The following is a 15,780-nucleotide window of genomic DNA, read 5'->3' on the forward strand; positions in this document are numbered from 1 at the left end:
AAATGGCACAATCAAAACAGTTTCTACATACTTTGAAGCATTTTTCAAAGTTTTCCAGATCTTAGCAAATAATAAGTGGATCAAATTTCCTAGGTTTGCAGATAGATGATCCATTTCACAAATTATTTCAACATACCATTGGAATGCATGCTAAAATTCTATTTAAATTCATACAAAGATCACAATATCTGGCCACAGAAACTTAAAGATGTTACATGTTCCAAAATATTTCCCCAAATCTAGCAAAAGCCTGAAGTAATTCTTTCAGGAAGGCTGCAACACATGCCCCGCTCCCAAATGCTTTTTGCCCCACGAGCAAGCACAGCACAGGATATGGTGAGCCCATGTGTGCAACAGGATACAAGGAAAATAAATAAGAGACTATACACAGCAGAGAACTTAATGCAAATTAATAAGAGACCTATAAACCCATGCAAATACTTATATGGACCGAAGAGAGGCTTTTGAAGATTCAGTGTGGTACCGTGTGTTTAAATGGACATGAGAGCAATCAAATACCAACACTTCTCTGATTATCAGAAGTATGCTCTAAAGAATGTTACTGGGCTGTCTTCTACATTCAAACCTGGTCTTTTTTTGCAAATATAAAGAGATGCTAACCTGTAAAATACATTTTTACTAAACTTTAACCAATGCAATGGACAAACTGCGATGCCACAGGTTGAGTTCCTGACTCCCTTTCGTGCACTTTATGATCTGATGTGACACAGGCAGTAAAAAATCCTAAATCTCACAACTTTTTTTTTTTTTTCTGAAAGACTTGGGCTTCTTAATGCCTTTGTAACATCAGGCCTTAACACTTCAGGCCAAGACTACAGTGTATTGATTAAACAAGTGATTCAGAAAACCTAGGGAAAAGGGGGGGGTGTGAAGGATCAGAGTTGATCTCTTCACCTCCATGACATGCTGTGAATGTAATTAATCCTACATTTATTTAGAGAAATTCACATCCTACAATACAGCAGCAACTCCCTGCTGGCTTCAGACCAGGTAATTATGCTGCAACAAGGACTAGGTTTTGATTCTAACAAAGGGATGAAAAGGAAAGCAGGCCTGTGAGGCCGACCTACCTTTCAGGGTATGTCTCACCTGCAAATCAGGGAGAAGCCAGTACAGCTCAGGAATATCTGGCTTAGCTTTAATTCAGTTAGTTCCAATAAAGACAGCAGCTTCCACAGAGATTGTATAAATGCCACCAGGAACCCTGTTTTTTTTCCCAAACTTCAAATCAAAGAATCCATGCTCAAACTGGCATGTTACACCTACAGTCACCAAAATTAGCAATGTTACATTTGTCTTAGGTTGGGGAGCACATATTTGTGAAGGATAACAAAGCAATTTGCAGTTTCAGTTCCACAGAACACACCAAGGCAATTTAACAGCTTATTTGTCTTAGCACACAGATCTCCTTCACTGCACAAGTTGAAGCTACTACAATACACAAACAATCATTTTATAATTTTTTTTTTGCAGTAGAACATGAACAAAAGGTCAGATGGTAAATTAAAAAGTAGAAAAATAGTGATAGTGAAAAATATACCTTATTCTCTTGCATGTCTCATACCTACAAAACTTTGAGCAGATTAATCCCCAACAGCCAGGCTGGATGGGGCTCTGAGCAACCTGGTCTAGTGGAAGGGAGGTGGAACAAGATGATCTTTAAAGTTCTTTCCAACCCAAACCATTCTGTGATTCTGTACTAAGTGTACCACCCCCTGGAAAACTGCCAGGAACCCTCAGAACTTCACCTCCATTTCAGGAACACAGAATATGCTCATTTACTGACACTAAAGTGATAAAGGTTTAAAACTAAACATGCACATAAATAGTAGGTAAGAGTATTTTAAATTGACATGGGCTCAAGTTTTCCCTCTCAGGCAGGGCTGCAGAACAGCATGGACTTATTGCCTGCCTGGACAAGGACTCAGAGGAAGCTGTTCAGCCTTCCACCCATGTCATGGCCAGCAGGCACATACGTACAACAGTGGCCAAAAACCAGTATGAATAGAGCCTGGCACAAAGGGGAACACAAAACACTGGAGAAAGACATCAGGCCACACAAAGGAACCTCAGCACAGCAAGAGGCAGTGGGTAAACTATTCTGACTTCTGTAAAGGACAACTCCTGTGGGCTCACAGACACAGAACTCCTCTCCAGAGGGAGAAAAGGCTCTCCTGCAACAAGCCTGTACCTGGATTCCCTTGGTCTTAGCAGCCCCTATTGCAGCTGCCAACCAACCAGTGGTTTCCCCAGAACTCCTCTTCCTCATCTCCTTCTGCTCAAAGGAAGGTGTGTAAGACAGAGAAAACCTCAGATTTATAATACAAATTCAGTTACAACTTCACCTCAGAGGCTGCCACATGTATCAGAATGGCCTGTAAAAGCTCGGACCTAAAGAACAAAGGCATGCAAAGCAGACAAATTAAATTTAATTTTATTATGGAAATGAAAGCAATAACAGAAGTGACAGCAGGGTGGATGATAAGCTCACTTAGCAGGGGGATCAAATGAAGTGATGACATGTCATTATGACCTCAGGGGTTAAAGATGCAATTTTCCATCTGGCTGCATCTGGCTTTTCAACAGAAATGTTGACACCACCTGCCGAGATTTACCACAAGCTGCCTCCATAGGTCTTTGTCGAGCCTTTGTTATCCAGGTTAACATTTACTTCTCCCTCTTTTCTGCTAAGTTTTGCTGAGCAACATTCTCCCTTTCTCCAAAGCCCAGTAACAGTTAACAGGATTTACATGCCAGTTCATACAGCAGTTGAAATTATTAATAGTCACCTCAAAAGCAGCTTAAAGAGAAATACTAGAAACCTAGAAAGCAGGTAAAACTAGCTTTAAGATTGCAAACAGGAAGGCAAAATTTTAGCTACACTTGCTAATATCTTGACTAAGACATTTGGGAATCTATTTTTCTCTTAGTACCAGGCACCTGATTAAAACAATTTTTCTGAAAAAGAAAATAAAATCCTTAGCATTAAAGACCTAGTTTGTACTCCCCATACCCAACTGACTATTAGCCACCTGCATGTGTTTTATTCAGCAGCTTAATCATTTCCAATTCCAGATACACTGTGCTTAAAATAAATCAGCTCTTGCCAGCCCAGTGACACATTCACTTATTCATCTAATTTCCCCACAGCCAAACCATGATCTCAAACCAAATTTGTAATCAGCCATTGACACACTGCTGGCTGTAAGGTTTTTGTTTCCACGTGGAATATTTAAAAGCTAGTACCTACCAGGGGAGTTCCTCTTCATCTGGAACAGGACTGTGTGCTTACTGCCACTGGATACATCCATTACAGTTCTGCCTCTACCAAGCTTTTTTCCTAAACCTGCATCTCCCAGACTGTTCTCTGCCAGTACAGGTGAGCTAAAAAGTTTGCTTCCAGCTGTTTTTAAAGTGACCAGATTCTTCTTTCAAAAGAACCTACAGTCTGTTTTAACTGTTTATTAAAAAAAAAAAAAGAGGCCCCAACCTCCACCAGGACTTGGTTACATACCAGGGAAAGACGGGAAGAAAAGGAAAACCCTCCGTGGATTTTGAGAGTGCTCTCAGTTATGAAAAGACAGGAGGAAATGGAGACAAAGAAGCTTCCATGGAGCAAAGAATAGCCAAGGAACAAAACAGAAAGTATCCAGACCCACTGGAGATGAAAATAACTACATTGAAAGACCATCACAAAAATACCTATGAATACCTTCCCCTCACAGAACTCTCTCATCACAAAGGCAATTATAGAATCATAGAATGGGTTTTGGGTTGGAAGGGACCTTAAAGCCCATCCAGTCCCACTCTCTGCCATGGGCAGGGACACCTTCCACCAGCCCAGGTTGCTCCAAGCCCTGTCCAACCTGACCTTGGACACTTCCAGGGCTGGGGCAGCCACAGCTTCTCTGGGCAACCTCTGTGCCAATGCTTCAGAGGGAGTTAGCAGAGGGATGTTATAACCTTCTTCCCCTGGAATGGAAGATGCACCACCCTCCTCTCCAGATTCCTCACCCTGGGGAGCTGGGAACCCTTGTCCTGAACAGACAATTGGTCGCCCATTTCTGCATCTGTCAAGGTATTTTCTGAATGACAAGTGAACTTTTAGTTTTCCCTTCAACATAAAGGAATAAAACAAAGTGTTCCCATTCACTTTGCACATGCTGAACTTAAAACATGCTTCACTGCTAAACTGAACAGGAATGACTTCAGCATATGCTTAAATGCTGTCCTGATTCAGACCTAAAAATAGGAATGGTTTCTGCGGTTCCTCTTTCTCCCACTCTGCTAATGACAGACAGCTATTGTGCCCTGTCACTCTGACAATAAGAGAGCTTAATTGCCCTCTTTCCAGCAGCTGTCAGTTCTGCTTAACTGGGACATAATGTGAGAGTCTGGGAGGAAACGTGTTAATCTATCAGTCACTTATAGCTACTGTGCATTTTCCTGGGCTGGATTTAAAGAAAACCCTGGGGTTTATGACTGACTTGATAGACATTATATTCATTGATATGGGCAGCAGTGATATTACTGTCTTATGACTCATTTCTTTGTGAAAGATCCATGAAATAAGTATCTCCTTCTTTATTTACTGCACTTTTTCATCTCAACTTCAACCTGAACATGAATTTCCCCATACTTGGGGAATTTCCCACACCTTTAAGGTGTGGCCAAAAAAGGCCTCCTCAAATATGACAGTGTAAAATGAACTGGCTGATCCTGGAATTAATGAGGATTGATGAATCAGAATGTTTGGAAACACCTGTAGTTGCTTTAGAGTGTTTTGTGCATTGCTATTTACAGGAACACAGTCACTGAAAGCACACAGAGGAGAATAAGAATCAACATCATCTACAATGCATAATAAGCAGCTATAAACTGAGGGTCTTTAATTCTCCAAGAAGTTCTGATAAGGTCACACCTAAACCTACAGCCTGTGCAGGCTCAATTCTCTGTCACATTCCCCTTTCTGATCATAATTATTACCAATTTCCCTCTATATCCCCTCACTGCTCCTTGTGTCTCGTGCACTGAAGTTATTTCTCTCCCACACTCTCTTGTTAAGTTGTGAACTGAAAAGCAAAGACTAATTTTAACCAGTTTTATGAGTCTACATTTTGCTACATTAACCAGTGTGAAAATGGCATTTTTTTGTGTTTACATCAGTAATGCCTATTCCAACTCACACCTTCTTTTGTGGCCCTTCAGAGAAGGCTGCGAAGACATAAAAAGGAAGGAAGAAAATACAAAAGCTGTATGGAAAACAGAATAAATCTGACAAGAACAATATAAAGCTTAGTAAGATTTGAACATGCAGCTTGCTTTAATCATTTAATCCACTTTCCACTGTTTTCCTACCGACACTCTTGGTTTTAAGCCATTAAAACATGCTGATACTGGAACCAGTCTGGCTGCAAACTTCCCAAAACTCTGGAAATAAGCCATGCTGACTCTGTTGAAAGAACACAGGTGAGGCACAGAAGTGCTGAAGTGCAGGGACTTTGCCTGGAAGTGGCAGAGTCACTGTTTCCTCTCAAGTGAAGTGGAAGCCAAAGCACATTGTCAGGGAGAGGGAGCTGGCAAACAGCTCCAGGGGCAGGAGCACACAGTGCATGGAGATTTGTGACACTTACTCTGGTGTTGATAATCAATTGCTACAACTGCTACAGCCCATAAATCAATGTTTCATACAGCTGTCAATGGTCTGCCTGTGCTGTCAATTCAATTCAGAACTAGGAGTTATTTCTTACCTTTATCCTGAAGTTATATAAGTGATATACAAGCTTTTTTCTTCCTGAGAGATTGCAATAGAATGAAAATTCTGCAGAAGCTGTTTTTCCCCCCAAAAAAACCCCTATTAACAGATTCACGAAAACTCACATTTTTATTTAAAATGCAATTCCTCCCTCCTTTCTCCAGTCATGTCACTACATAAAAAAATGCACTGAATATCTCCACAAGAATAGCTGGACAGACACAGCTACTAAATGAAGAAGAGCAATCATATTTCCACGTATAGGGGACAGAACTTCTTTTTACTCTGCTGATACTTGTTCACAGATGAAGTATGCTGAAAACATTACCCACACCAATAACTACTGAAGAACTTACTTGATTTTTTGAATCCAGATGCAGTAGTCTGTAATGAAGAGATCATTAAGGATGTAGGCAGGGTCACTCTCCCTGAAAATCTTGTGAATGTCCAGCAGACACTTCAAAACTGCAGCTTTTCCTGGAAATAGATTTTTGGTTTTGTGAACCACTAGAAATCTTAATAGATCATATTTATCATCATCTCACCTGTGAGGCTTTAATAACCACGGTATCTACAACCATCCTGGAACTTTAGAGTTGAATCACAGGCTCAGGACAGCAGCAGTGTAACCATGTCCCTTGGTATCCACATCCCTCTGAATTCAGTGGGAATCTCTCTGCAAGGCTAAAGCCTCAAGGCACAGTCATGCATGTAATTCTCCACAGCTGAAGGAGCCCCTTCCCCCAGCTTTTCCACTTCTCCAAGCTGTGCTGTCCCAAACTTTGTAACAGGCACAGAGTGCATGGTATTTTGACCAAAAAAAAAAAAAAAAAAAAAAGAAAGAAAGAGTAAACTGAAAAGTAACTCACAAATAACAAAAAGTTATGCCCCATCATTTCTCTGGAGGAAAACACATTTCCCTTTATGCCTCCACAAATACCTGTGCTGGAAAACAGCAAGGTTGGGAAGACACAGCCCTCAGCAGGGTCAAGCACATGGAATTGTGTGAGGCAGCATAATGATGCCCCTGCCCAACAGCTCACCAGGGCCTGAAATTAGGGAAAACTTTTCCTGCTTCTGACTAGTTAATGAATAATTTGGCAAAATGAAAGAAAAACTCCCTTTAGGCCCAAAAAAGGGTCATTTGACACGCAGATAATCAACTCAGTAAAAGATTAAAAACGTAAATGATTTATCATTCCACAACCAGAAGGCTTTCTGTTGTCAGTTTGATTTTTCCTTCATATGCAACAATCCAATTAGCTGGAATCTCCTCCCTTAGTTTTCTGATTACAGTTGCTAAAGGGTTAAGTGCTGGAACACTTAAAAAAAATTATTTTCGCTGTTTAATGGGGGAAAAAACCCACCATATTCAAATGAAAACAGCCACTACTGCAAATGGAATCTAATAACCCTCTCCCAAGAGGCTGGCTCCTCCTAGGCTATGAAACCTGAACAGGGATGAAATTACATTTTACAGATTTAGAAGAGCAGGGGGGAAAAAAAAGGAGGGGGGAAAAAAAAAAGGAAAAAAAAAGATCAGAACTCCCCCTGCTGTTCAAGCACAACATTTGTTTATTTGTTTGTAAGTAATTCCATGCTGCAAAAACAGAGACAGAGAATGAAAGTTAAAGGATGAGGAAGATGGCAATAAGGAGAAAGAACAAAGAGTAATAAGTCACGGCAAAGAACTGAAAAACTCGCTGGTTTGGGAAACCTACTGAAGAAATCAGGTCAGAAAACAAAATCCCAAATATAACTGATAACTTTTAGACTGCATCCCCATCAATGCTTGTCAAGCCAAGCTTGTCAAACTTCACTATTTTGACTAAAAAGAAGTGAGCTCTTTTAAAAAGAAATGATATGTGGAATTAAAATCTTGCTAATTTTCTCAGGTTCCAGCTGTCAAGCTGTCAGCCCAAAGCATTTACAACATCCACTCCTGCTACTCATCTGCCAAGAGACAACGCACAGCAGTGAATATCACACTAATTCTCAATTAAAAAGTCTTTCTTCATAAATTAAAAGTTTTGGATCCAGGAGCTTAATGGGTCTCTAATTAGAGAGGCTGCAAATCTTGCCAGACATGGACTAGGGAATCCTGAGTCAAGGCAAACACAGAGCACAGCAAACTACCAAATGTCTGCTTTTAGAGTGTGAGTCCATATGATTTAACCCAGTTTTTGCATCTCTTCTGTGTGAAGTCACAGCTCTGCATTTAACTGATCAATAAATACCCTGCTTTTTATGTGCAGATACTATTTCCTGATTATGCAAAAAACCCCAACAGTTTTAAAAGCACAAATAAAAAGGTCCCAACATCTGTAACAGAAAATCCAGAGCAATTGTCTGCAGATCACTGGGCTGTTCTGGAGTTCCTTGCTATGACAGCTGCTACCCCACAGCCTGCAACTTGAATTCTACATTTTCAGAAAGCCAGTCCTCTTTTCACAGACTATTTAAAAAAAAAAAAAAAGGATGTAATTTGACCCCAGCTCTGTATCTGCCATTTGATAGAACAAATTATACTGGTTCTACACCATCATGAAATTCTACCACCTTTGATACTGGGTATTTGGAAGCAAAGGAAATTTAAAGTCACATATATCTATTTTACATTATTTTTCCTGAAGAGTTCTGTACGTTTTTCCACATTTTCAAGGAGAAGCACTGATCTAAGAAGATACACTGAACTTTACTGTTTCATTTAAAAGAGAGAACAACAGGATGTTTAAACACAAGAAAAGAACCCTGAAAGGCTTTTAAATTGAAACATCCTGGTAATAACTTACCCAGTTAGGCAACAGTACTATCTGTTTTTAATGGGCAGTTGTAGAATTGTAAATATATTAGTGTCAGGTTCTGCATGAAAAGAAGCAAAGGATATTTCATGTTGCAAAAAAGAGCCCAAATGAGTTTTTATTACCAGCTCATAGATGACAACTTCAAAATCACAGAATCAGAGGATAGTTCAGGTGGGAAGGGACCACAATGGGTCACCTGCTCTGGCAGGGTCATGGATGTACCACTGCCAGCTCATTCCCTTTTTCAATCCTACCCAAAGAACAGATAAATACAGTCAACAACTACGTTGATTTGAAACAGTTTTGTGAAGTACTTTAAGTACCACAGATCACTAGAACAGCATATGAAAAAATCTGCTGAGAACCTCAACATTAATCAGCTCTATGCATTTGTCTTACAATTAAGACTTTGGCAGGAAGTCTTAATGCAAAATAAAGTGTTTCAACCACATGCAAGGATCCTTAATAGCTTAAAAATGCAGTATCCTGTATCTTGGAAGTGATCCACCAACACAGGACTAATTTTTTTAAAGTCAAGTAACATAACTTGAGGCATTCAGTGCCATCAGAATTCTTTAGTATTTTAAAATATATTAGTTTACTGTGCTTATTATTGGCGAAACATTGCATTATACCATGTCCCAGCTTCTGTCAATGGCATCCTGAAAGAAATCTCAAGTCAGGAGAGGTCAATTTAAATCAATTCTTCCTTTAAGTTAAACAGCAGTCCTTGAATCTACATGAAAAGCAAGTTTTGTGTTACTATTTAATTGAATTCATTATCTGTTATTGATTTTTACCTATGTCACTCAAACCCATATAACAATACAGTGCCAAATTGGTGATGCATCATTTCCAAAGAGGGTAACAGAGTATTTAATGTTATCTACACTTAGTCTGATTTGCATAGTGCATACTTTGCTAAGTATTTTGTAAAAACAGAAGATCCCAAAAGAACGGTTCAAATACCACTGAAGACTGAAAGGGGAAAGTTTTTGACTGAACAAATGTGTCTTGGTGGTACAAGCATTACCTAAACCCCTATTTCTTTTAACAATACCTACACATACTCTCTTCCCCCACCCTGCTTCTGACTACAGATGGGTAACCCATCCATTTGGTACCTTTCCAATTCTTTGGCAGTTGGCTCCTTAAAAAAGCCCAGCACTTTTCACACTCTACAGGCACCATAACAGTAAATACTGATCTGATACACAAACTTTCTGAAGTTCACATTCATCACCATTACTTTCATCACTACACTGCCCATGCCACTCTCAATGGATTTATGTCCACATGAAGAGGAATTACAGAATGGTTTGGGTTGGAAGGGACCTTAAGGACCACCAAGTCCCAACCCCTGCCATGGGCAGGGACACCTTCCACTAGCCCAGGTTGCTCCAAGCCCTGTCCAACCTGGCCTTGGACACTTCCAGGGATGGGGCAGCCACAGCTTCTCTGGGCAACCTGTGCCAGGGCCTCTCCACCCTCACAGGGAAGGATTTCTTCCCAACATCCCATCTAACCCTGTCCTCCTTCAGCTTAAGGCCTTTCCCCCTTGTCCAATTACTCCACACCCTTGTCTGAAGTCCCTCTCCAGCCTTCTTATGTGCCCCCTTTAAGTGCTGGAAGGGCCTCTAAGGTCTCCCTGAAGCCTCTTCTTCTCCAGACTGAACAACCCCCAGCTCTTCTCAGCTTTTCCTCATCTCCCTTACCAATTCTGTTGGATCACTGAAAGTTCGCTGCAGTACCATTTTCCATCGTGACATTGAAAGAAAAGCAAGTATCTTATCTCTCATGTACTATCCTCCTTAGAAAAAAAACAAATCCAAAAGGCTGACAGCACTGTATCATTGCAGTTTTGTTACCAGAATTTTATTTTTTCACATGTATGGACAGCAACATAAGCCAGTGGAGATAAGTGAAGAAGGACAGCATCTATCTCCCCCTTAAAACTTCACTACCTGACTGCTGTAATGTAAATAGTATTTTGAATCAATAGTTTTTGGCAGTGGTAGAGATGAATATTGTCATTTGTGTGGGTTTTTAATCCTGCAATTGAAAATAAACCACTGAAGTGTTGCTTCTCAGTGATTCTTCTGTCCAAAAAAATTAATCTTAACCCTGAATGTGGTTTTTTTTTTTTAAAGTAGTAACTCAGGATAAATAGAAAAGTTGCAAGTAACTTTCATAACGCGAGATATAAACATGGTTGTGTACAACTGCAAAACAGGAGCTGGAAAAGCCATAGGCTTGAAGATCTGTACTGTCACAGGAAAGCTGTCTGGGATAAACAGGGAATATACAAAAAGAACATCACTGCTGAAGGAATAATTTGCAGTCAGTCAGATGCCAGTTCCACTCCTCAAGGGGAAACAAAAAGCTACAAAAACATGGTGTACAGCCAGTTTTTTTATTCTTTGGGGTCACCTCAACCATTCTGCCTTAAACCTGCAAAGAACTGTAACACTGAGTAGGAGCCACAAAAGTCCCCCTTCTCCTCAGGTGTGTGATTCTGCACAGCAACACTGAACTGCCCCACACCATGGAACACCTCAGGAATACAGCATGTGTTATCTGCTGCCTAATAAATTAGTTGTTTCAGAGGCTTTCTACTGCTAAAGGCACTCTTTTTTTTTTCCTCTTCTCTCCACAGCCCCATTTTCACAAAACCACCACATGTCCAGAAATGTTGGTATTTCAAGTTTGGGTGAAACTGGCCAAAGGATTCAAAATTATTAAAGCAAACAGACACACAAACAAGGTGGCTCTACAGGCATCACTTCCAACCCCTAAAACACTCACCTAATTGCAGTATCATGGCTGTGTCACTGAAGGCACGTGTCACTAACCCAAAGTGTCTGTACAGGGGGTAGCACAGCACTCTTCTTCCAAAAGATACCAGGACATCATGGATGCAAGTGAAGCTCTGTGTATATCAGTGAAAAAAATCTGAATTAGTCTTTGTGCTTGTTTGTTTTGCTTTAAGGAAAAAAGTCATAGCAGAATAGGAGCAAAAAAAGGTAAATTTTTATATATTATGCCTCTAAAAAGCTGTATTTGAATAGATATGGAAATCAACATGTTAAACAGAAACAAGACACTGCACATTTGGTTTGCATGGCAGGATGACAGAAGTCCTGTACATTTTAGTGGTTTTGGATTAAAAAAAGAACGTAGAGAACATCAGAATAAAACATCTACCTCAAGACTTTGCCATCCTTTAGATTAAAGCAATAAATTACATCTGTCTCACATTATTATATATATTAAGGAGAAGCTATAAAAAGCCTTTTAAAAATAAAGAAAAATTAAATCCACATGATATTAACCAAATACATGTGTACATATAAGATCTTTAGAAATGATACATGACTCTGCCTTCCATGAAAATTACAGATATTCAAGACAAAGATAAATATACCTGCTTGGGGAGAGCAGTTCCTTGTCCTCCTTTATGAGTGAGGAAGACCTCTAATTTACTCAGGCCAGAGGCATTAAGGTGGTATTAAAGACTTTTTTAAAAGAGTGATTTTCTTCCCAGCTCTCACTTTTCAAGACAAAATACTCCATTTATGAATTCAAATAAAAATACCTATTTCATCTTGAACCCTCAATTTATTAAAATTAATAAAAACGCTTTGCTGACAGCCAGCACTTCTCTGCACCATGACTACCTCAACCCATTTTTCATTTTAATGGATGACCAGCAAGCATTTAAATCATTTATGGTTTGTGATTTAATATTTAAAGGCTAAGGTGTGTGTACATGTCATGCCCAGCAAAATGGCAGCCAGTTCAAACAAACCAGAGCTCAGGCAATTTTGTTTACAGAATGATGAAAACACCCACCCTACATGGTTTGTATAACAGAGATAGTTATTAACAGCTTGGTGCCAGGAGACTGAATTTTCTGAGTATGAAATAGACAGTTGGCACAGGCTGCATCAAGAACTGCTATATCATAAGGACATGCAGAAAACCCCTTTACTATGTTAGGACATGGATCTGAAAGAGATAAATCAGGAATTGAGGCAATCAGTGCATTTTAAGTGCACTCTTTTGTGACCTGCTACTGCAGAATTAATAATAAAAGATCTAGAAAACCTGTTGTCAGAATAAGTTATTAGTGAATGTAACATTCACCACCACTAGAAAACTTCAAAGGATGAAGCCAAAAGTCCTGTCAAATTTCAGTTTTGATCCTGCAAACTGAGACTTGGCTCAGTAACTTCAGGAATGGGGCTGGGACAGTCCTTCCCAGTGTGCTGCATCATGACAATGAGTGGATTACAGGCCATCCTTTCCACTGCCAGCTCTTTAGCAACTTCTTTACACAGCTCTGGGTACACTCAGGGAACAGTGTGAATGTGGAAAGAGCAGAATTCAGTGTTTCCTCTAATCTGTGCTGGCTTCAAAGGGTGAGCAGCAACCAAACAGGGATGTGGCACTTGGACGTGGTTTAACAGGGAACAAGGGGGTGGTGCTGGGATGATGGTTGGACCTGATGACCTTAAAGGTCTTTTCCAACCTTTATGATTCTATAAATAAGGCTGAAAAGACAAGGGGCAGGTAAAGCAACACATATCCACTAACATTCAATACTGCAAGAGTAAACTTTGCCCAAAAGCAACATAAAACACCCATAAACCCCCAAGTATACAGCAAAACCACATAACACAAAACTTTAGTTTTGCCTCACCTCCAGCCAGCACAATGTTGCACTCAGTTTCCTGATGTTCCAAGACGATTCAACCTAATTTTAAGAGAAGACAGTAAAATAAGTGTTATCTAACCCCACACTCAAGACTGCTGGCAAACTATTTAAGATAACATTCTGGCAGCAATTTAAGAACCTTTGTGAATAAGCAGCAGTAATTACATTACGTGCATTGAAATAGTCACAGGACAGCATTAAAAATTATATTGCAATGCAGATGTTGGTTTTCATACTGGGAATATTGAGCCCATGCACAAAGTCTTTGAAATACAACAGCAATGCACAGAAAAACAGTATTTTAGTGGAATTCTGTCCCTTTGCACAAAGCAACAGAAACTTGAATCAACAAAAGCCAAGCTCAACTGCCTTGTTTCAAGAAAACAGCTCAAGACTTTTGGCTTTGGGAGAGGGTCCCAAAGCCAGCAGTATATGTAAAATGTCATTATTCTTAAAATGTGACAGATTCACAGTATTTGTGTGCAAGTGTGGTCTAGTGGGATGATTAGGGCAAAAAGCCAGAAAGCCTTGATCTGTAATCCTGGCTCTCGTAAAGATTTGTGTGGCCTGAATGTCTTGGTTTTCCTATTAAACAGGAATAAAAGAAAAAAAAAAAAAGAGGGTGAAAAAAGGACAAAACCCACAGTGTGTTTTCTGCATATCCCATACACTCACTGCAAACCAAATAAAGAATTGTACAATTGTGTTCCTGGCAGATTTGCAATTTTGTGCAGCACTAACACACAAAACAACAATCCCAGATTATTCTGTTGAATGAAGAGGTCTGGACATTTTTGCTTCTCTTTCTACAAACCATGCTCTCCAAGCCAGTCTGATTAAGATAGAAGAGAATTTTGATTACATGTCCCAATATTTTGATTAAAAGCATTCAGAAAACACCTCACTGGTAAATACCAGCAGAGGAGATTCAAGGCTCAAAGCTGTACTTGGGAAGCAAGTCCATTTCCAAAAGGGCAAGTTATCAACATAACAGTATACAACAAAAAAAGAACAATTATTTTGTTAAATTTCCATTTGCATAAACCAAGACCCATCACAACCCAAATCAGAAACAAACAGAATTGTCTGGAATCTCCTGCAGTTCCACATCTCTCCTACTAAAATGCTGCTGCAGAAGAACACAAGTATTTTGAAATCCCTTTAATCCCCACATGCATCCCAACAGCTCAATCCAGAGATACAAAGTCCTTAATTTAAAGTCAATCATATATTTTTAATGCTTGGAAGAAAGTTCACTTTAAAAAATAAGTTTCCTAAATGGCAGGACAGGGTCCAGCACTAGGTTCCTAACACATATTTTTATTTTTTCTAACTTACATTTTTGTCCCCTTCATTGACACAGATCTCATAGCAATATGCCAGGAGGATATCAATTAATCCAAGATATACATGATGACGGCTCCTTTTATCCAGCAGGTAAGATTTATTTGTGAACTTTCTGAGCTGCTCTCTCTCTTCCTCAGAGAAGACAACTATAAAAAGTAAAAGGATAATTGATTATGAATTTAAAGCTGGCACATTCATTTTAATAGGTGGTAATACTACTTGAACAGTCTCTTTAAAAAGGAGCATGTAACTAATCACAAGTCACTCATCACTCAAGCAAAAGCCTAAATCATTCTTACTTTCATTTTAACTTTTATTAAACTCTGATATATTCCTTTCAATGTCAAGCTCCAGCCCTGCAGTCTACTGCATGTACACACTGATGATTTGGAACCTCTCAAAGTGCCAAGGATTTCTGCCTGGATGCACAATCGGAAGCTGAGTAAGACGAAGTTTAAGTCCACCTTGTGTGGGAGAAATAAAAGAAGACAGGATAAAAAGACAGATGTATTTTCTTACTGGAGAAAAAGGTAAGAACTGAAACAATAGGGAAGGGGAAAAAAAAAAGTACAATTCTGTTTTCCAAGCCTCATCCATTTTGACTCATGACCTAGGCATGGTTTAGGATCTTTGTTGATGCCATCTGAGAACATCCTTCGAGTGTCTGAGGGAGATCTAAGGGATCAAAATCCTATCCCCACCAATAGTTATGGAAGCTGCATCTCCTCCCAAAGAGCTGTGGCATCCCCCATCAGTGACCATCAGACTTGGTTTATCTTCAGTGCACCTCCCTTAGTTAAGAGTGGCAATACTGAGCCAAGTCAAAGAATCCTCTTGCCCAGTACCTTCTCCTTTGGGAGGCACAGGGAAGGTGATAACACAACAGGAATGCTGTGACACTGCATCAAAGGATTTCCCTGACAAACAGGGGTACAGACACAGATAGCACAGATTGGACATTGAATGCTCACCCTTCTGTACTTAAAACACTCCAGCAAGGATGGCAGAGTTACCCTGGAAGAACAGTGGAGGTTAAGCAGAGAACTGAGTAGGAGCCACTTCTGTGCCAACCCAAAGGAAACCAAGAAGCCACTTAGAACAATTAAAACTGCCAGAAGCCAAAGCCAAGAGATTTC

At 39.8% G+C, this 15,780-nt stretch overlaps 1 protein-coding gene across 2 annotated transcripts in view; it reads right to left on the reverse strand.

The window, feature by feature from the left end:
- SHQ1 (SHQ1, H/ACA ribonucleoprotein assembly factor) overlaps positions 1 to 15,780 on the reverse strand; it is a 44,224-nt gene that overhangs the window by 15,065 nt on the left and 13,379 nt on the right. For both annotated transcript variants that reach the window (XM_027640659.1, XM_027640660.1), the window contains exons 8-11: positions 14,636 to 14,790; positions 13,283 to 13,336; positions 11,386 to 11,509; positions 6,133 to 6,253 (exon numbers count right to left, since the gene is read on the reverse strand). In XM_027640659.1, coding sequence (XP_027496460.1) covers positions 6,133 to 6,253; positions 11,386 to 11,509; positions 13,283 to 13,336; positions 14,636 to 14,790 — 454 coding nt within the window. The remainder of the gene's footprint in view (positions 1 to 6,132; positions 6,254 to 11,385; positions 11,510 to 13,282; positions 13,337 to 14,635; positions 14,791 to 15,780) is intronic.

The sequence above is a fragment of the Corapipo altera genome, unplaced genomic scaffold (genome assembly GCF_003945725.1).
Source record: "Corapipo altera isolate COAL_440 unplaced genomic scaffold, ASM394572v1 55, whole genome shotgun sequence".
In the NCBI taxonomy this organism is placed as follows: Eukaryota; Metazoa; Chordata; class Aves; order Passeriformes; family Pipridae; genus Corapipo; species Corapipo altera.